Source organism: Kryptolebias marmoratus, linkage group LG2, assembly GCF_001649575.2.
Source record: "Kryptolebias marmoratus isolate JLee-2015 linkage group LG2, ASM164957v2, whole genome shotgun sequence".
Lineage (NCBI taxonomy): Eukaryota > Metazoa > Chordata > Actinopteri > Cyprinodontiformes > Rivulidae > Kryptolebias > Kryptolebias marmoratus.
Genome location: NC_051431.1, coordinates 14,513,345 through 14,534,577, shown reverse-complemented (window position 1 = coordinate 14,534,577; position 21,233 = coordinate 14,513,345). Strand labels below are relative to the sequence as shown.

The following is a 21,233-nucleotide window of genomic DNA, read 5'->3' as shown; positions in this document are numbered from 1 at the left end:
TAGACCATAAAGTTATGTGGACAGCTAGATCAGGTAAAATTTAAGTTCACTTTAATAAAAAATAGAAGTGAGAACAGCTCCTGGCTATCAGAATCAGAAAAACTTTAATTATTTTTTTGGGGGGAAATTCAAGCGTATGAAGAAGCCCCTGACAGAAGATGATCAGGTCAGAAAAAAAGCCTCATAAGCAGAACCAAAACACAACCAGTCAAACAAAACATCAGTAATTCACACAACTATATTTTGTTTGCTAAACAAAAGGTTTACTTCAGGCTCATTTTTCTTGTGTGTATATGTGTGTGTGTGGGGGGGGGGATATTTTATTATTTTTTTAGCACAAATCTGATTCCATAAAACACATATTTATTGAACTTGTCTAAAACGACAAAGAAGGTCAGCGGAGAAGCAACATCTTTCTGTGTCACTTTTTTATTGTTTTCATTTGTTTCTGAATGTTCTGCTTTGAACATTTTGAGAGGCTTTTTAATGCAAGTAACACTGATTCCATAAAATAGGAATAGAAGATGTAAAAGTATTTTTTTTTAGATGTTTCGCTCATTGAAGGGTCATTCCATATGAACTCAACCAAAGGGTCCCCGGGTGACCAACTCTAATTGGCCCAAAACACCAATATTGTCATAAAACAACAGAGATTAGAAAATAAATATAACTATTGATGAAATACAACTAAGACACGTTGACCTAATGACATTATTTTGTGTAAGTTGCCAGGTGCTCAACAGGTTCGGCCAAAACTAGCAAAAAAAAAAAAAAAGTTGGGTTTTTTTCAGTTTTATGCCTTGGAGAGATCTAATCTTCCTCAGACACGCACATCTTTCCTGAAATATTAGGAACCTGGCAATTAACGGTCTCTGTGAGAAATCCCGCCATCACGGGAGGACCTTAATCTGAATTTTGTATTATCGTCTGTAAAACGACTGGCATTTAAGGGGTTAATGAATCGGGATGAGAAAGGATACAATTGTTTTGCTGCCAGTGTCTGAAAATGTGGACCAAAGTTACAGAGGAGAGCAGTTTTTAGACCAAAAATGTCATTTATTTGGAAGATATCACTTTTTAAAATACCATTAAAACAGTGTTCTCGATTCACGAGGTCAAAAATAGGGCGCAACCTGCAATATTTGGAGGACCGCATCTCGATAACCCTTAAGAGCCGGTGTCTATAATTTTGCATGTGCTCATTATACATACAGATGTTCTTCCAAACTAATTTTCACCCAAACCTGATTCAGGATTTGGGAGTTTTGGTTGAGTTTGTCTGGAATCACCCTGAAGTTAGAGGCAGTCTTCACTGCTGGCTGGTCTCATTTACAGAACTCGTCCCCCCACCCCCCAAAATAAATAAAAATAATGCAGCACACAGACAAAAAGTTCTCTGAGATGTTTTATTTCCTTGTTTTGAGAGTTTCTGTGCACGTCAGCGTGCCTCAAACCAACCGAGGTGCTCCTGAAACCAACAGGAAGCGAGCGCACGCCCCACCGTTTCTGTACAATTGGCAAATATTTACACTTTATTCCAGTTCATAGAAAACCTTCACACATCCACGTGTGACCACCTCCAGACGTCTCGACACGAGGGCTTTATGGACGCAGCGTAAGAAAAATAATTTACAAACTCCTCTCCCGACGCAGACGGCGATCAGGGCGGACTGCTCAGAACAGGCGTGTATTGCTTTGAAACCGTGCGCCACGTTTAGACCCGGTGCAAAAGCAGCCATACAAGCATCTCAGCGGAGAGGATTCTCCCCTCCTTTATTCAGACTTTTTTTTTTTGGTTGTTTACCTTGTTTGGTTCTAGATGATGTCGCCCTACTACAGAGCACAGGATCACCGAACGAGAAAAAGGTTCCCGCTTCTCTTTACCGGAGTTCCCACCAAACGGTTCTCCCGCGCAAACGAGGTACCGAAAGGGGAGCTTCTTAAAAATCTGGAAACAACAGAACAAGGCTAAAATCTACACGGTATGCCTTGTTTTTCCTTTGAGCTTGGAACAGATTCATTCTTAAGGCTGTGAAGTATTAAAATACTCTCAAAAAAAAAAAAGATCCGGCAGAGGATATGACTAAAGATATGACTGTGAGCAACAAAAAAAAAAAAAAAAAAAAAAAAAAGGGACATCCAAGAAAATCAGCAGGGATTTTCTCCCCACACAGTAAACCTCCTGTAACTGTAATACAATCCTTTAACACATTTTTAGCTTCATTATTTGTCGTTTGTTAGAACCAGTGATGATGGAATAGTTTCTAATTAGTGATCCTATATAACTATTCACTTCAGAGGCTTCATTCGAGCTTAGGATATTTCAGATATTTGTGAAAGCTCGACTCACAGCATTGACACAAACCTACTGAAGCCGGCGTGATTTCGCTCAAGTCCTCTGAGCAAAAAAAAGGAGCGAATATTGGAATTTAGCGTTCAGAATCTCCATCTTTAAAAAAATAAAAAACAACCTGAGTACAAAACGGACCAAAAAAACAATCAGAAACTGAACCATTTAGTCACAATAGAGCTTTCTGCCACATCTTCCAGCCCGACAGGAACGGTGAAACCTACAGAAGCCAAGGCACTGAGTGATGGATAAACCTCCCAAATGCTCGGACGTTTGTGTAACTCTTCGGCTTTAAAACAAAAACAAAAAAATATCAAAGTGGCATTAAAATACACAGCGATGACATTAAGGAGTTTCTGGGAGACGCTAATATAAGTTCGTTTGGACTCGATGGCTATATCTGTGAGGCAGGCAGGACGAATAACGACCCGATAATAACCTGGAATGGCTCGGAAACTAAAATGGACAGCGTAAAAGAAAGGACATATCTTTATTATCGTCTTCGTCGACCAGAACCCAAACGCGAACCCTCCGTCCTAAAGGATTCTCTGATTTAGCAGCACTGAAGTGAGCCCTAAAAACTTAAAAGACAAACGAAAAAAACCAAAACAAATCTGTCTCATATATAAATAGAAGCTGCTCATTCAAGTCCATTTCTTTGCATGTTGGGAAAAGATTTGACCCTAGTGGGAGCGCAAAACGAAAAAAAGAAAAAAAAAAAAAACAGAGCCAAACTGGTGCAGCGAGCCCGGTCAGATCTTGTTGGCGTACAGCGTCTCCTCCTCGCTTTCACTTTCGTCCTGGAACTCGTTGGCAAGCAGGGACTTCTTGGAGCCCATGGAGTTGAGCCGGATCTCGTCGTCGTACTCGTCGCGGTGCTGCCGTAAGCGGTGGAAGCCGTCTTTCTGCCGATTGGACTTGGCTGCGCACACGCACCAGATGATGCACGCCGTCACCACCAGCGCCGTCATGGCGGCCGCTAAGGGAGAGAAGAGAAATGTTTATTATTCTAAACTAAATTCAGCTTCACACGTACAACACTACAGGTATGATACTCTGATAGAAGATGTGGCCTTTCACTGAACGACTGATTTACACGAGGCAAGAAAACAACAACCTGAACAATCTGTTCCTGTCAAAGAACTTTCAGGATAAATGAAAATAAAACTACAATCTTTATAATAACGTAGATAAAAGCAGACACTTTATTCATAAACTAACCCTATCACTTGAGCTGCCCACTGAAACAGAGACTCGCTAGAATGGCCAACCGCGGCGCAGCAAGGAGAGACATTGTGCCGCCATCTTGGTAAGTGCTAAGTGGCGTCCTCGTTTCTGCCAAAATGGCAGCAGATCAGAAATATCTGAGTCTGAAACCTAATCTCAACCAAGGAACTTTACGCTTTGTCATGAATTGTTAGAATAAAAATGTGGCCTTAAGTAATTGTTTATTTGGAAATTTTATAATACACTGTATTATTATTATTCAAGCAGGGGTTGTCACTCACTCTAGACTAGTCTGTACCAGAATTACAACCAGCTGAGACTATATTATTGGGGACACATTTAATTAAATAGCAATTAGTCCACAAATTTGCTTTAGCTTTTCTTTAAGTAAAACATATGCTACATAACAGTGAATTCCTGTATAGGCTAGACAAAAGCTCAAAAGTCTAAGTCAAAATACTGAAGTGCTTACTAGATAAGGTCTAAATATTTCCAGAATTATTAAAAAAAAACTATTATATAAGTTTAAGTTATTAGGCTGAGTGCAGTCAACTACAAACACTGGCAGCAGAGCTCTGGTTAGACTAAGTAAACATGTAAAGTTCTTCTGGTGCGTTGAAGTAGCTGGGAAATGGGATTTTCCCGAGTTCCCAGTCGTACATTTCAACGGGAACGCCCCCTCAAGTGGGACGTCCCGCTCGGAAAGTGGGAGCAACTCCGACTACCCCCAGTTAGGATTTCAAGATGGCTGCTACTCGCAACTCTAGTAAGTAAACTCTGTTACTTTCACTCCAACTTCCCAGTTACGGGTTCCGATGTAAATGGACGCGCCCTGAAAGTCCAGCTGTGTACTAATTTTAATCGAGGCAGTGGTGGCACACTGGTAACACTTGACCGGGCTTGGTGGGAGGCCCGTTACGGCACACTCCTGTCCTGTTTTCAGACTATGAACATTACTTTATGTTTATTGAAGTAACATAAGGCCATCTCTATGCGCTTTTGGACTGACGCACACAAGATGGCAGCCAAAGATCTCGCCTAGCGCTGCCAGTGGCCCATCCTGTGTGTTTCTGCTTCAGTGAAGCTGCACAAACCAAGAACCTTTCACAGAAATCCTTACCCGCGCTGGCCACGACGAACTCTCTGGGCAGGCCGAAGATGCTCTTGTCCAAGTCGAACTTGATGTTGACGGTGGCAGCAGCTTTTGAAGGAAACACCTCAACCTGGAAGACAGAGAAGTGTCACTTTTAAACCCACGTACCCTCCTGGATTATAAAGACTACATATATAATATAGCAGGACTTTTATTTGTTTATTTTTACAGCAAAACCAGCCCGTCAAACTGCATTTCTCTGTGCTTATTTTGAGCATTGAAGTTCTGCAGTCTAACCCCAGTCAGGGTTAATAAAACTAATGTTTACCAGCAGCTGTGGTGGTACTTTAGTATACATGGGCGGGCCGATACAGTGGCTTTTAAAACTTGAAACATCTGGGGGAAAACGCTCTCCTGTTATCCACCAAGGTTGCCTCTTCGACCGAAGAGGGAAGCATTTCCTGCCTCTAAAAGCTGCTTAGAAAACGAGGTCAATTATCCAATCAGCAGGTCTCCCTGGAAGGTGTGTCTGGTTAGTATAATCTGCTGCAGGTTGTCTGTGAGTAAAAAAAAAAAAAAAAAGTGCTGGTGTAAAACAATCCTATAATATCCATCTAAGAGGTAAATTGCTATAATCTGAAAATGCTTTTTTCAGTTCAGTTTTTTTCAGGAGCTGCACCTTTTTTTTTATTTTCCCAGCATCATTATTCAGGAACTAGACAAGAAGTTAGGGTTCTGATCTGATGGTTGAGGCTGATTAAATGACCTGACCTGAACAAAAACTGAGCAAATTGTTACCAAATAGTAAGTTTTATTCCCCCCTGTTTAAGGTGCTAGGTTTAAGGGTGCTTTTATATAAATTATTCCACAGAAGGAGCTCACAGGAGCAGAAGAACTCACTGAAAGTGACTTCACCTTTTTTCAGACGCACGATGCGCTCCTACGAGCTGAGGCACAGCATTCGCTGTCCGAAAAAGTACGGCGAGACGATAAAGGAGAGGAAATTCATGCTGGCTCCAGCTTACAGTTTGGACCTCATGTTGGAGCGGCGGGACCCCCAGGGAGCCCTGGACGAGAGGTATGTCAGGAACGCCGCCGTTCTGCCGGAGCTCTCGGATCTGCCGCGCCGCTCCGAGGCCGCCGGCGCCGCCGAGGAGCGGAGCCCCGGGGGCGCTCTGACGATCCATGGCTACACGGTGCCGGAGTACCAGCGGACGTACCACACGGTGGTGGACCCCGTGCTCTACACGCCCTGTGGGAAGCTGGCGCCTTACAGCCGGCAGCTCGGCTTCACCATCAAGGAGCAGCTGTTCGAGGAGCTGGCCTACCCCACCCTGCAGGCGTCGGAGTGTCCCGACGGCAAGGTGGAGGTGACGGAGAGGTTCTGCATGCTTCGCCCTACGCCTTTCATAGACTGCAAGGGGGAACTATGGTAATAATCTACTAAAAACTTTCTCCACTGGAAAAACCAACAAAAAAAGTGCTTCTCTTATTTGTAAATGAATAAACTTTATTTTTGCCAGCTCGGGGTTCTCCTCGCCTTTGAATGTTTTCGAACAAACTTTGTAAAACATGAATTTTTAAAAGAATCTCTGGTGTTAAATTGCAAGATTTGCAACAACCACAAACACACTACATGTTTGCAGAATCAAAAGTCCAACAATTAGCTAATTAACGTGCTCCACTAAAGCGTCCATTAGACTATAAAATATTACAACCAGACTGGATTTTATTTCTGCCTTTTAACGCTAAATATACAAACTCAACAGCAATTATTCCAACACTTTTGACTTTTTCTACCTCACTTAGCAATTTTTAATGCCATAAATGTAACCTTCAGGCTCCACTGAGTAACAATTAGCTCAAATATATGTTTTAATCCAGATAAAAGTGTTTAAATTAATTTTATACCTTTCATAAGTAATAATTTTGACCTAGATGCAGGTTTTCAGTTGGGTTCAGTGTTAAGTTTTGTTGGTAAATGTCCCATCAAATAAACTTTGAAAGTACAGTTATTGAATCCAATTATTCTTTTTTTTATTATGTCTTATTAAAACTGGAATGCATACAAGCCATTTAGCTGCTACCAGCAGGACCTGTACTGGTTATCTTCTGAACAAATTACTGCATTTCTTACTTTTATGTTAAAATAATTTTTAAACAACCAGCGTTCTCCAGCCCTGGTCCTCAGGGCCCATTCTCCTCCAGGTTTTAGACGTTTCCCAGCTCCGACACACCTGGTTTAAATGACCGAATCACCAAGGAGCCTCAGCAGAACTTGGCGACCGTCTGAATCAGGGTAAGGTCTGAAACCTGCAGCACGGTGGAACGGCGGGACGGCTGGAACGGCTCACCTTATGCTGTTGCTGCTGATACCCATCGGCGACGGCTTCGATGGTGTAGGTGCCGGGGGCGAGGAGGGCGTGGAAGTAGCCTCCCTTAGAGGTGAAGATTTTTATCCTCCTGTTCAGGACGATGCTCGCACCGACGACTGGTTTTCCACTTTTGTCCATCACCTGGCCCTGCACCCCTTTGTGAACCTGGACGGAGCAGACATGAAGGGAAGTGTATCATTTTAACTGTTTCACCAGGACAAGAGGCGCTGAAAATGACAAGTTAAATAAATAAAAAATACACTAAGAAGGTAAAAGTGTGTGACATCATCTTTAAAATCAAAAAGATGCTCATTTTAATGCGACTTCTCATTAAGCTGCATTCATATTTGAAGTTAGTGTCATTTGAATATTTCTGCAGCCAATTCCAAATAAAGGAAACAGCATTCCCTTTCTCTGGAACAGACGGAATAAAACCTGGGAGCTGGAAATCCAAACTTCTTAAACTTTTTGAAGGTTATAAAAGCCCAAAAAACTCAAATCCACAATAAGAAAATGACTGGAATCCAACAAAATTAAACATAGTTGCAGAATGTCTTGTGTATTTAGTAGATTTAGAAGTTTAGTTTTAATAAAATACAAAATAATACATACAAAATGATGGTTGCATTATTTGATATGTAACTCTGATTGATGTTGAAATAAACTTGACTGGTAATCTTAAATTTCTGCACTAAAATTACATCATTTATCCTGAGTATTCTAAATGAAATGAATGAAAAATCAGTGGTAACCACATTGTTTCAGCTTCTCATAAACGATAAAGCTACGATGAAACCCCACCTCCACCAGCATGCTGAGGAGAGCCTTCTTGTTGTCAGTCCAGAGAGCGACCAGCTGGTCGGCAGGAGGGAACAAGCAGCAGCCTGTGAACACGGTGATCTCCGGGCAGTGTCCGAAGTCCATGCTGAAGTCCTGGAGGGACACGAAGACGGACAATGACACGGGACAAAACCAGACGAGGGTTAGCTTCTGACTTCAGCCTTAAAGAACCGACAGACCATGTGAACGACACTGTGCGGGGTCTCATGTGGCACTGATCTGTTAAAGCTCGGAGCGAGTGTTGATCATCTACTCTAATCAATACCTTTTTACAAACGGATCAAATCCATGCAACACACAAAAAAACCCACTCGGTCCCGGTAACGGAGGACTTTACCTTCATGCTCCCCATGTGACTCTGTTTCTCTGCTGCTCTCAGGACTCCCCCTGGGACGTTGCCCGCTGGAAATAAGAAACGTGAGCAGGATGAGAACAGCAGCAACGACAGGTGTAACGAGCGTGAACAATGGTACCAAGATGTCGCACTTTGCCCGTTGTTGGAACACGCGGTGTCTCCGAGATGCATCTTCGGGTGGTTCTTGGCATACGCCTCTGCCAGATACTTCAACGTGGCCTCGTTTTCGACTGTAAAATGAGAAGGATGTCAGGACTGCGCTTTAATTTAGGGACCGTCGGGCAAATAAAAAGGCAAACGGACGCGCGTTACCTGTCTGCACGGGCCTGTCGTAAGGGTAGGTGACAACCAGGGAGCCTCCATCCAGAGTTACAGACAGAGTGAAGTCCCCATTTTGGATAAAATTCATCATCGCTCTCGTCTCAGGCTGGGCCTCTCCCACACGCTGTGACTCGTTGCCTGGTGAAGTCGAAAAACAAAATGGAAAAGAAGAAGAAATCATATTTAAAAAAAACACCACAGTTAGCCTGTTGTTAATGTCTCAAAGTCGAGGCGGTGCCTACCGAAAAAGTCCCTGTCCAGATCGACGTCGTTCGAGTTGGCCAGGCCCTGGGTGGACGTGCACTGCTCCTCGTGAGCCTGTTCCCGCCCGTCGGGGTTGACAGAGGGCACGATGAAAATCCGAGTGGCGTTTATGAGCTGGAGAGGGAACAGCGCAGGCGTTACTTTCTCTGCGCACCGTGGCCGTTATTTTCACAGCTCGGAAACGTGCTGTCTGGAGCAAAGAGCTGCTGGTCGTCCGTCGGGACGCTCACCTTGGTGATGGCTGGGTTCTTGTGGTAGTTGATGCACAGGAAGGCGGCAAACTCCAGCAGCAGCTCCGTGCCCACCGGCGCGTTCCCATGGATCCCCGCCACAAAGCGGATCTTTGGTTTGGATGGCTCAGCTTCTTCTGGTTTGTTGGATATTTCCAGAGCCCAGATGGTTCTGAACTCCACACTTTGGCCCAAACTAAAGACAGAAGAAACCAGAACGCTTTGATTAGAAGCCAATTTAACATCGTTGGCACTTTTAGCCCAGAAAAAAAAAAATAATAATAATGTACCGTATGAAGATATAACTTTAAAAGTAATTCATGTTTCTTAAAAGGCAAAAAAAAAGATGAAACCCTGCTGACCTGTGCAGTTTGGTGATATTGGAGAAGTTAAGCGTGAGGCCCCTCAGGATGTTGTACAGGTCTTTGGAGCCTCTGTAGTGGAGCTTGTTGTCGGTGGCTGTGCTCCTGACCAGCTGCTCCAAACCTTGGTCTAAAGACAGCTCTCTGATTAAGGCCTGGAGCTCCTTTTCCGACGGGTTCTGTGTGGTCGGGGGATCACTGATAGACTGGCCATTACTGTTCGAGTCGACCCGAGGCAGCCTGAAGTCCACTACCTCCGCTCGGTCCTTCGAGACCGTGGCGTAGATCGACACAGGTTTATAACTACGTAGACAACAGGAAAAGTCGTTTAAAGTTATCAGCACTTGAAAACAGAACTATCCAGAGAAACAATCTTAGCTTGTTCTTTCGTCTGAAACACAAATATTACCCTGGGGCAGAGGCGGTGACAGAATAGGTCCCAGGGACCAGGAGTCTCCAGTAATCTCCAGTCTGAGCCGTAGTGACGTTGTGGTCGATTCCCTGCACGCTGATGGTGGCGTTAGGAATCTCCGTACCGTCTCTAAAGTCGGTAACTGATCCCTTTACTCCGGTGTGAACCTACAAGAAGAAATAAAGTAAACTGAGCGTAAAGGCAGAACTCTAAAGAGCCTTGTTCGGAGGCGGTTTCTACTACCTGCTGTATGAACTTCAGCAAGGCTCGCCAGTTTTGCTCCCAATACTGCGGCAGGTCCTTGGCCCAGGGGTACTTGACACAGCCCAGCTCGATGGTCACCTCGAAGCAGTTGGTGTTGACGTAATTCCAGTCCTGCATCCCACCTGGAGAGAGAGGAGCTCCTTTAATCCTATTTTAATGCTTTCATTTGGAAATACTCCATCAGCAGGCTTCAAATGAGAAAAGGGAAGCCATTCCTGGAAATCTTTAAGCTGCATTTTTACTGACCGTCCAGCAGGGGTCACTCCTACACTTTTGGGGAGGAAAAAAACGCTAGCTTGCAAAGAAGACTGCAAGAAAATGACACAACTCTCTTATAACTGACATAAACAGTAAACACGGGTTTTCTGGACATGTTTTTATAGTAGTTAGAATAAAAAACAAAGGGAAGATGATTAACTTGAGGTTTCAAACAGCAGAAGGTGTTTCCTTTGTCACGTTTACTGTAATGATTCGAGCCTTTATGACTGCACAAGTTTAAAATTGTTAAGGCAATCCTAATAAAAGATGGTGCTTTAGTTGTGTTCACTTTAACACACTCCTTCAGACTGTGGACTGCAGTAGCAAACGGGGGTGTTGTCAGAATTACAATGTTTTAAATTCAAATGGTGGCTGTCATTTTTTTCATTTTTTTTTTTTTTTACTTTTTTTGGTTCTGTAAAATGCAGCTTTACAAAAAAAAAAGAAAAGAAACCCTGTAAGCAACAAAGAGGCATACCAGGAACTGAGTACCACTCGGCACCGTTGGTGATGCCATCCTTGAAATATTCGTCGGGGTACAGGTCCTCACACGGGTGTCCGCTGTGCATGAAGGGGTTTTCCTGAAAAAACAAATCCATCACAGGTAAGTCAAACAATAAACGCCTCCACACTTGAGTTTAAAACTAAAGTTCTCCGGGTATCTAGGAATAGATGCAGCACTTCATTGCAACAGTTTGTTTCTGAAACAAAACTGAAAACGCAAACAGATGATTTCAACCTGAGCGTAATCCCAAAGCAGCGGAGCCCGATTACCTCCGAGTAGGCTCTCGAAACTTGCTTGAAGACCTCATCATCAGGTGACTTGCTGTAATGCCGAATCCCCTCTCGGTCATCGTCAAACGGGTAGTTGACCACCATGGAACCTGCATGACACGAAAACAAAGACAACAGAGATCACAAAAGATGCTCATTCCTAAAAGTCCAATTTTATGGATAATTATTGATTAGAAACTGTGTGTCTAAACATCAACATGTGAACCTAATCATAAAATATTTTAAACTGTAAATACAGTTTATTTAAAGAAAAGGCTTGTACACTAAACGGCAAGCATTTTGGCCTGAAGATTCAAAGTGAGCTCCTACCTCCATGGAGGTTGGCAGACAAAACAAACGGTACGCTCTTCACCCACTTCATCACAGCCAGGGTCTCTGGCTGCCTGGGTTCTGTGATGGTGACGAACTGGTCCGGAAAGTTCCGGTTCAGGTCATATTTGTTGCTGTTGTTGCGCCCTTTGTAGCCCCTGGTGTCACCTAGGAGGAAGCGAAGCGGAGTAATGAGTCACTGATAAACATCTGTTTAACTGTTAAACAAACTCAACTCCACTTCCTGTTTACACGTCAGCAATAATTAGTGACCAGAAGTTCCTAGAAGACAGACGGAGGAGGGGCTCAAACAAAGACCTTGAACCGTTCCCCGTCATACTGCACATTTAGCTGGTTGGTTGGTCAGCTGGTTGGTTGTCAGTTAGCTGGTTGGTTGTCAGTTAGCTGGTTGGTTGGTCATCTGGTTGGTTGGTCATCTGGTTGGTTGATTGGTTAGTTGACTGGTTGGTTGTCAGTTGGTTGGTTGATTGGTCAATTAGTTAGCTGGATGGTTGGTTGGTTGGTTGGTTGGTTGATTGGTTGGTTGGTCATCTGGTTGGTTGATTGGTTAGTTGACTGGTTGGTTGTCAGTTGGTTGGTTGATTGGTCAGTTAGTTAGCTGGATGGTTGGTTGGTTGGTTGATTGTTTGGTTGGTTGGTCAGCTGGATGGTAAGTTGGTAAATTCTTTGTTTTCTCGCTTGGTTGGTTGAACGTTTGTGAGCACTTTAAAAATGAACCCATTAGTGTAATGAATACTACAACCCCTGAAAATGGTAAAAGTATTCCAGAGTGAGTTTGTTTTATAGCATATTGTTTAGAATGTCCTAAACAAATCATAAACTTAAACTACAACAATAAATTTGAAGGCAAAATGCCAGAAAATGTGTCTCTAAACCAACAGACGGCTTAAACTTGAATAAAAAGGCCTTTCAACAACACAACCACTCTGAACACACAAGTCAAACGAAGAAAGAAAAGTTACAGAAAACAAAAGTAACATCCTGGAGGAGCCCAGTCAAAAGCTCTGAGGAGCTGAAGTTTGCGTAAGGAAAGCTACAAAGATACCAGAAAAAAAAAACCTGTTGTGCTTGAAATGTTTGGGGTACAGTTCCTGAAGATAATGCAGAAGTGATTAACAGTAACCTGAAGTATTTAATTGAATTATTGTTGCGCACATGAAGAGTTGTGTGGCTTGTCTGGTCGTCTTTTAGCACCTACCTTCAGTGGCTTCCTCATAGCCATCGGGATTCATGGAGGGCATGATGTGAATGCGGGTGTTGTTGACCAGCCAAGTGACCTCTGAGTCGGTGCCATAGTTACGGCACAGATACTCGATGAGGTTGAGCAACAACTCTCGGCCCACCACTTCGTTTCCATGCATGTTGGCCACATACTTAAACTCCGGCTCACCTGGTCGAGACAAACAAAGCAACTTTAAAACAGCCGAAAGAACATTTAGAGGCAACGTTCCATTTAGAAATGCTGTCAAAAGGCTAGAGTAACTCACCGTGCTCGTGAACGTTTGGGTTGTCGGAGATGATCATCACGTACAGCTCCAGATCTTTCACCGAGCGGCCAATAGAGTGAAGGTGGGTGATGGAGGAGAACTCGCTGTTGTACTTGCGTAGGAAAAGCTCCATGTCTGCATAGTTGTGGTGACGAAATTCTTTGGGTTGGATGGGCTGGTGCGCGGGAGGGTTGTTCTCGTTCCCTTCAGTGGAAGCTGCCAGAGTCTTGTTTAAGTTAGAAGAGTCTGTCGTCGCCGGACGACTGGTGGACGGCTCTGAGGTAGCAGCCGGGGTGGGGCCCTCTGTAGTGTCAACGGCCGCAGGCGACAAAGTAAAGTTAAGTTCTGTGGCTTTACCCTCAGCCACCTGAATGCCGCTGACTGTCATTGGTGAGTACCTGAAAACAGACATGATTCAAGATGTCATCTGTGCTGTAAATCCAACATTAGATGCCACAGCTGTCGGGACAACGAGACATTGTTCTGGTTTCTTTTTAAAGGAAGTTCGACACTGAAGCTTTGAAGCCTTTGTCTTCGCTTCGGTAACAAGAATTTGCAACAAGCAGGAAGTAAAGTGAAGACGTGCGTTCCTGTCGAACAACATTTCAAGTCATCTGGGCAAAAGAATTTAAAAGCCTTTTGAAAGTCACAAGGACCAGCATTGCGTCTGGACTGCACCACGAAGTGTGGACCCCTAATGAATAGCTTGTTTGTGACGCCCTGCTACGTGAAAGTTTGGCACCAATTACCCCGGAGTCACGGCTGTGATGTTGTACGTCCCTGGAAGCAGAAGGCGGTAATAGTCGCCGTATTTCGCTGTGGTCAGGTTGTGGCGAATCCCTGCCACCACGATGCTGGCGTTGCTGAGGGCGGCCCCGCTGACCGCGTCTTTCACAAACCCGCGGACGCCAATGTGCACCTGAGAAGACAGCGGGCATTAAAACGCGCGAGACACCGAGGCGGAGAGACGCTACTCCGACTTTTACGGCGGCGCGAAACAGGAACGCAGAAGGTTTACCTCCTCTATGTAGGCTATAAGGGACTCCCTGTTCAGATCCCATTCCTTGCGGAGCTCGGAAGCGGGGGGGTGTTTGCAGCAGCTCAGCTCCATGGTGATTTCGAGACAGTTTCCGTAGATGTAGTTGTAGTCCTGCATTCCTCCTGGATAACAGGCCAGCAACGTAAAACACACAGCAGGTTAGAAACAGGACAGTGATCCAATCCTTCATTTCAAATGTGGGATCATAAACACTTTTAAACGAGTATAATCTTTGTCTAAATGCTAAAAGTAAGGCCAGTTTGCCCCTTTATTACCGCTGATAAGGGACTGTTTGGCGTGGCTGCACGCCATGGCGTCTGTAGTTTGCGAGCTGCCCGGCCTTTCGATAACGCAAACAGGAGAACAGAGGGGAGGTCAGGCTGGCCGTCGCTGTGGAACGACAGCGGGCTGTCAGAGGCCTCCTGGGCTGGAGGGTTGCCATGCCCGCTGGCCGGTGGCCACAGAAACCAAATCAAAACAGCTGCAAAATGTCCGCTTCCTCAAGAGGCGGTGAAAGAGCTCAAACAGCAAACGTTGACAGAGGAGGTTAACGAGCAACCAGCCTCCCGTCGGCCTCAACAGGCAAGGCGGAAACAAAAACACGAAGAAAATTTTGCTTCTGTGGCGCACGACGGCGTCTCATGATCCTTAGTTTTCTCAAGGCAAATGTTAAAACTCTCTACTTTACTTTAAAGAGTAGATAACTGGACGAATGATGACCACTTGGACATATTATCAACACTTTTTTTGCAATTTTTTTTTGTATCTTATCATTAAACTCACAATTCCTTATTTCCAAGCAAAGGCAAAAAAAAGCTGCAGTCTGTGTTTTGGTCCAGACTTTGATTTATAACAAAATACAGACCATAAATATATTTTCATATTTGGCTTTTGGATTTTAAATAATTCAACAAACTGTTAAAATTCAGACTAAAAGTTACGCTCGACTCCTTGTGCTTTTCAAACACAATTCAAAGGTATTTTTCAGCTGTTCTGCAGATTTCTTATTAAATAATCTTCTTCCTGTTCAAACGAGTCGTTATAGGTTATCCATTTTATCTGAAGCTGTGGGTGAGGCCAGAATTCCCTCAGAATATTAAACAAGAAATCTCTTCTCGAAGAACTACAATTAACAAAAAACACTTCTTTAGGGGTTTTAAAACAGAACAATTACAGCAATAATAATACTACAAATAATTTGTGTTAAATTACATGCCTGCTCTAGACTGTTACACAGATGTGTTTGTATAAATTAATATAAACTCAAGAAAAGCTACAGCCTGATGATGACAGAAGGCAGACTATTTGTGAAAAGATGGTTTATTAAGTGTCTGTTGTGAATTATCCACCCAATGAAATTACTAATGGTTGCTTTTCTTGTTTGGTGTTGTTTGTGGAAGATGTCACTGTAATTTCTTTCTGAATTAAAAGGTTTTTGTAAACAGTTTAATTTGCCTTAATGCCATCAGACCACCGCCGTCATTTTTGGGTCGGAACAAAATCAGTCACCCTGACGTTCCTCCTGATCTGGTAAATAAAAAAAGCAAACAAACCAACACAAGACAGAAAGCAGCACGACCTGCGAGCTTATTTGAAATAAGGGCGAAGCGAAGATCAGCCTCAGGATGCCTTTAAGCCCTGTGACGGCAACCTAATGACGCCGCCTGTTAGTGATGAGAAAACAGCGTTATTCAGCATGACAGAGGCATTAAAAGCAGCAGCGGCGACAGGGGGCTTTAACTTGGCCACGAGGCGTAGATAAGTGCCGTGGACCGCGAGGAGTCTCGTGCGCGACGCCGTCGCTGAAGCGAATCGCCTGAATAAACGCCCCGCGCCCGACAAACACACAGACGGGGTCGAGCATCCTGTTTTACACGCCCGATCCGGCGACACGCCCGGGAGCACCTCTGAGCACACAACGAAGGCCCAAAAAAAAAAATCAGAGCAAACATCGAAGGCAGCAGGCGATCGAAGAGCACGTCTTCAGGGCTGAACAGGAGAAAATTTGAAAAAACAGAAAAAAGTGTGTTCGCACCTGTGAGGTAAAAAAAAACTGCCTCGCTTTCTGTAGCTTCAGGATACTCCGACTCTTTCAGGGCCCTCAGGTTATAAGACTACACTAGTTTGGAATCTGAACTGAAATAACAATAAATCCGGTTTCATTCTGAGGTCTGTGTGAACCAAATACTGTTTACGGAACATAAAACCGGTCCGTGCCGTGAGATTACAGGTTAGGGCAACACGTTGTGAGGAATAAATACTTTAAGCAAACAGAATAATCTGCTCCAGACTCCGGCTGCCCGTCTCGTAAAAAGTCACTCAGAGTTGCGTCATCTGCCGCAACGGAGGCGTGAAACGTGTCGGACGGATAAAAGCGGCGTCTGTTCGGCTGGTGTCCACCTCCCACCTCGGCTTCGCTCTGAAAACAAGCAGCCGGGCGCTTCAGACCAGAAACATGCAGGCTAGGTTCACTGGTAACTCTAAAATGTCCCTAGGTGTGAGTGAGAGGATGAATGGTTGTTTGTCTCTGTGTGTTCCTCTGATGGACTTGTGACCTGTCCAGGGTGTCCCCCCCCCCGTCTCTCACACCGTGATGGCTGAAGATAGACACCAGCTCCCTGAGACCAGGAAAGGAGAAGTGAGTGAGTGTGTGAGTAAGTAAGGAAGGTAGGAAGGAAGGAAGGAAGGAAGGAAGGAAGGTAGGAAGAGAGAGAGACAGAGAGAGACAGAGAGAGATGGATGGATGGATGGATGGATGGATGGATGGATGGATGGATGGATGGATGGATGGATGGATGGATGGATGGATGGATGGATGGATGGATGGATGGATGGATGGATGGATGGATGGATGGATGGATGGATGGATGGATGGATGGATGGATGGATATCTCAGACTTCTGCTTTAACTCTCTCTGCCGCTCGACTTCCTCCCTCAGAATGACTCGGCTTCTGTCGCAGCTTTTAGTCGCCGTTTCTTCTCAGAAGAAGAAGAAGAGCTTCACCTTTTCTCCTTCCACCTGCCGCCTCTGACTCCATCGTTCTCCCTCTGACTCTGTTTACACCCCCCACGCCCCCTCAATATCCGACGAGGCCGTCCAAAGTGATGTAAACAAACAACTCGCAATCGTTGGCAACAAAACACGACTCTGCTGTTTTCACTCATTTCTTCCAAATTATGCGGTAGACATGGATGATGCGTGTTTAGTGGTTCTTTTTCCATCCCAGATGAAACACATAAACAAACCAAATCCGACCAAACCCACAGAAAGCAGATATTACGGCTTTAACGACGAGTCTTTCCTCCAAATGAAACCGCCTCCTTTAGATCGAAAACAAATAAACTGCAGGATGCAGATGTTGCTGCCTTATTGTGTGGCTTCAGAGCTTCGGTTACTAAAGGAGAGAACTATCTGTGCTGAATGTAATATTATATGATGGTGACCTGCCTGAGTATCGTTTCAGGATTTGGTCCTCTCTGAATCAGATTTAAATTCGAGATGATGCAGGTTCTTTGTGTTAACACCTCTTTGTTCGATGCATCAGAAGACGGGCGTGTTCTTATAACCACCCTCCAGCAAAAGGAGAGGAGAAGATGGACGATGACGTTTTTGTATCTGTCTGTTAGCGAAATATCTCATCAACAACTGGACGAAATTTAAAGAAACTCTCAGGAAGTAATTATTAGATGTTCATCTACAACTGATTAAGTTCTCGACTTGACCCGATTTAAGATGGCGGCCTCAGCCAACCGACCTAAAATGACACAAAGATGGCTGTAACGCTGTTAGTTTTACAAATACTGTCCTGATCTTTGGTGTGGTAGTAGCTGAGAGTCATCCAGAAGATGCACTCCAAGCGCTACCTCATAGCAAGATCTTTGCTTAAAACTTCAGCACTAACTGTTGGGAGTCCCCCTTGTTTGTCTGTTAGCAAAATATCTGATAAACCATTGAATGGATTTTAACAAAACTGTCAGAAGGTTATGACGGGATGTGCGTCTACAGCTGATTAACTCTTCAAGTTATTTCAACTTAAAATGGCCACCACAGCTAATCAACATCAGCCAACACCCACATCACGGTACGGCTCCGAAGGATATGGGTGTTGCAACCCGAAGCTGCAGATCTTTACAGTATTTTAACTCTTAGTTAGCCTTTCTGCGTGTTTTGACTTTGTATTTTTGTGTTCACATGTTGTAAAGCACTTTGTATCGCCTTGTTGCAGGAGTGTGATATAAATAAATTTGACTCGACTTAAAGAAGAAGAAGAAGAAGAAGGCGGAGCGGCTATTGCTCAAGTTTCCAGCCGGCGGCGCAGACGACACGGAAGCAGGAAGAGCGTCACGAGCTGCGTTCAGCTCGGCGGGGGAAATCCACACTTAGGTGGAGTCCGGTTGAGCTGGAGGGCTCGTCCTCAACGAAACACGACCTGCTTTCCTCAGCAAATAATGTAACATATAAATACAGCCACGCTAAAGTGAACAAGGTGGATTTGTTTACCTTCTCTGCAACGGTCCTCCTCCCCCAACCGGAGATTATTTGTGTTTTAATTTGACTATGAATCAAGCGCAATGATCTGTACCGTGCGATGCAAATGAGCTGCGGCACACGATCCCTCCACGGGCTGGAGAGTATCAACGGCTCTAACGGGACGCCTTCAAAGACCGAACGTTACTTCGAAACGTCAGCCAACGCAACAAGTCTGCGAGACCCCATTTTGTCCCTTTAACTAAGAAGAATTTTTTAAAAAGGGGGGAAATAAAACAATCAGACACAGTACAGCAAAATAAGTGTTCAGCCTAGAGGAGTGGAATGGATCGCTCTTACTCTTAAGAAAAAAATAAAAATCAAACATTAGCTATAATCCTCCCAAACCAGGATTATACGGCGTGGGATTCTCTCACCTGGCACGTCGTACCAATGAGCGCCATTCGTAATGCCGTCTGGAAACATTTCGCCGGGGCTGTCGGGACACTTGGGCTCGCCGGTCTTCATCACGGGGTGGTTCCGGGCGTACACCAGGGCCAGGTGGCGAAACAAGTTGTCGTCCTCCGAGCGGCTGTAGAAGCCCCGATTATTGTGGTCGGCCGAGTCGTCGAACGGGTAGCTGGCGACCACCGTTCCGCCGTGCAGGTTCCCCGACAGAACGAACCTGGAGGGAGAGAGAGAGAGGGGCGCCGGGTTCCATCGTCAGATATGGGGAATTTAGGAGGATCATTCGTGCTGCGAAGACAAGAGAAGCGAAAGCGTACAAAACACACAAATGGCTGCTTTTTCTAGAAAACGTCCCAAGTTTTGATGTCCCAGCCGAATGGGACACACACACACACACACACATAGAATGTATGTCCACAAATAACGTGATGGCTTCTTTCTATGCTTGGGAGTAGAGGAAAAGTTAAAGAAAGCAACGCAAACGGAGCAATTTAAAAACCGGTTCGGCTAACAACGAGTAAGAAAACGACTTCCAGGTTCTCGCGGAGCAGCCAGCTGGGACAATAGCTGCTCCAAAGCTAGATTAGGTGACAAAAATGAAAATATAACGGCAATGAAATATGTTCAGGGTGTCTTTTTGGCTGCTTCTACGGTGCCTTAGGTGTGAGTTTTGTCACGGACTGTTGTACTTTAACAGACGCTGACCTCAAAAAGCCTGTTAATGAGGTCAGCTCCGCTTCTGAACTGCGGCCTCGCCCTTTGGAAACGCCTCACCGCCGATCTTTAAATTCGTACGTGATGACAGCGCAGACGGCGGCTCATGGTGGGGCTGGAGCTCGTCTGCTTAAACATCAGAGCGCGTGCCCGTGCGCACACGTAGAGGCGACTGCACTGAGAAAAGGCCGGAGACGCGCGCCTTTTACCCTTCAGAAAGAAAGTAAATAAGTAAAAATCTGCTCAGTGATGCAAGCATGCTGCCAAGGAGATCCACAGCCGTTCACCGGGAAGAGATGATGACTGTCTGAGCAGAAAGGATGGGGGGTTCTTGTCCTGAAACAGGGCACACCTTTGACAGCTCTTATCTTCATTAATAATAATAACAAGAGGTTTAGCAGAAAACATAGACACACGTGATGAGGCTGCTCAATAACCAAGAGATGAGCTGAAATGCCTGCAGCCTTTGTTTTCGCTGAACCTCTCTGAAGCTTGTGGAAAGGTGTGTGTGTGTGTGTTTGACTCACTTCTTCTCCTTGATCCACCTCATCACGGCCACGACCTCGGGGATGTCTCTGGGGTCCTCGGTGGTGCCGTCGAACTGGTCGGGGAAGCTCCTGTTCAGGTCTTTGAACCTGGCGTTGGCTCGGCCGCCCTGGTCCCCGGTGCAGTCGCCCTCCGCGGACCTCTCGAAGCCGTCGGGGTTCATGCTGGGCATGATGTAGATGTCGGTGCCGTTCACCAGCTCCGTGACGCGGGGCTCCACGCCGTACCGGCTCAGCAGGTACTCCGCCAGGTACACCAGCACCTGCCGGGACACGGTTTCGTCGCCGTGCATGTTGCCCACGTATTTGAACTTGGGTCTGCCCGGCGAGTCGTCGCCGGGGTCCAGCGTGATGCGCATCACCCACAGCTCCCTGCCCTCCGCGGACTGGCCCACGCTCGACAGGTTGGCTATGTTCGGGTGTCTCTGCGCCAGCGACCGGAGCCGAGAGCTCAGCTCCGCGTAGTTGTAGTATTTACCGTAAGTTTCCGCCGCTTCCTCCTCCGACGGACCCGCGGCGGCGGCGGCGGGGAGGAGGAGAAGAAAGGCGAAAAGTAACCCCAGCGGTTCCGACGTCGACAAAAGAGGCTTCCGAATGAGAGCCATGTTGGTTAAACATCTACTTCCGCACCATCAGGACGTCCGGACTGAAGGATATTCAGCAGAAACGAGTTTTTTTTTTTTGTTTGTTTTGTTTTGGGTTGTTTGTTTTTTTTTACCTGCTTTCTGTCCAACAACAGATGTTTTGTCGCTGTCAGAACCGCTCTGGCCTTCCTGTTTCCATCTACTTCCGTTTCACCGCCCGGGGGTAGGGGCGGAGCTTCACGGTGACGTCACTGTTTAAAGGGACGTTTCAACCGTTTTCTAACACGACGCTGAAGTTGGCATTAACTTCTAGCGTCGAATAGCTAAAGGGCGATTCCACCTAATTTTTCACTACCATCCGAGTCTTTAATTGATTCTAATTTAAAAACTACTGCACCTAGACACTTCAAACCTGGACTGGATTATTCTCCTCTTCCAGATACATGATTAA

General features: G+C 45.3%; 1 protein-coding gene across 1 annotated transcript; it reads right to left on the bottom strand.

Annotated features, from left to right (window-relative positions):
* Positions 1 to 1,401: 1,401 nt before the first annotated feature.
* cpda (carboxypeptidase D, a) lies at positions 1,402 to 21,010 on the bottom strand. Its single transcript, XM_017433391.3, has 21 exons — positions 20,181 to 21,010; positions 18,909 to 19,156; positions 13,982 to 14,124; positions 13,713 to 13,882; positions 12,964 to 13,361; positions 12,675 to 12,866; positions 11,456 to 11,623; positions 11,126 to 11,235; positions 10,830 to 10,932; positions 10,073 to 10,215; positions 9,827 to 9,996; positions 9,418 to 9,720; positions 9,056 to 9,251; positions 8,804 to 8,939; positions 8,553 to 8,699; positions 8,372 to 8,470; positions 8,223 to 8,287; positions 7,847 to 7,978; positions 7,025 to 7,210; positions 4,698 to 4,800; positions 1,402 to 3,329 (listed from the first exon to the last, which is right to left on the bottom strand). The coding sequence occupies exons 1-21, from the start codon at positions 20,801 to 20,803 to the stop codon at positions 3,103 to 3,105; spliced, it is 4,062 nt and encodes a 1,353-aa protein (XP_017288880.1). The 5' UTR covers positions 20,804 to 21,010; the 3' UTR covers positions 1,402 to 3,102.
* Positions 21,011 to 21,233: the final 223 nt, after the last annotated feature.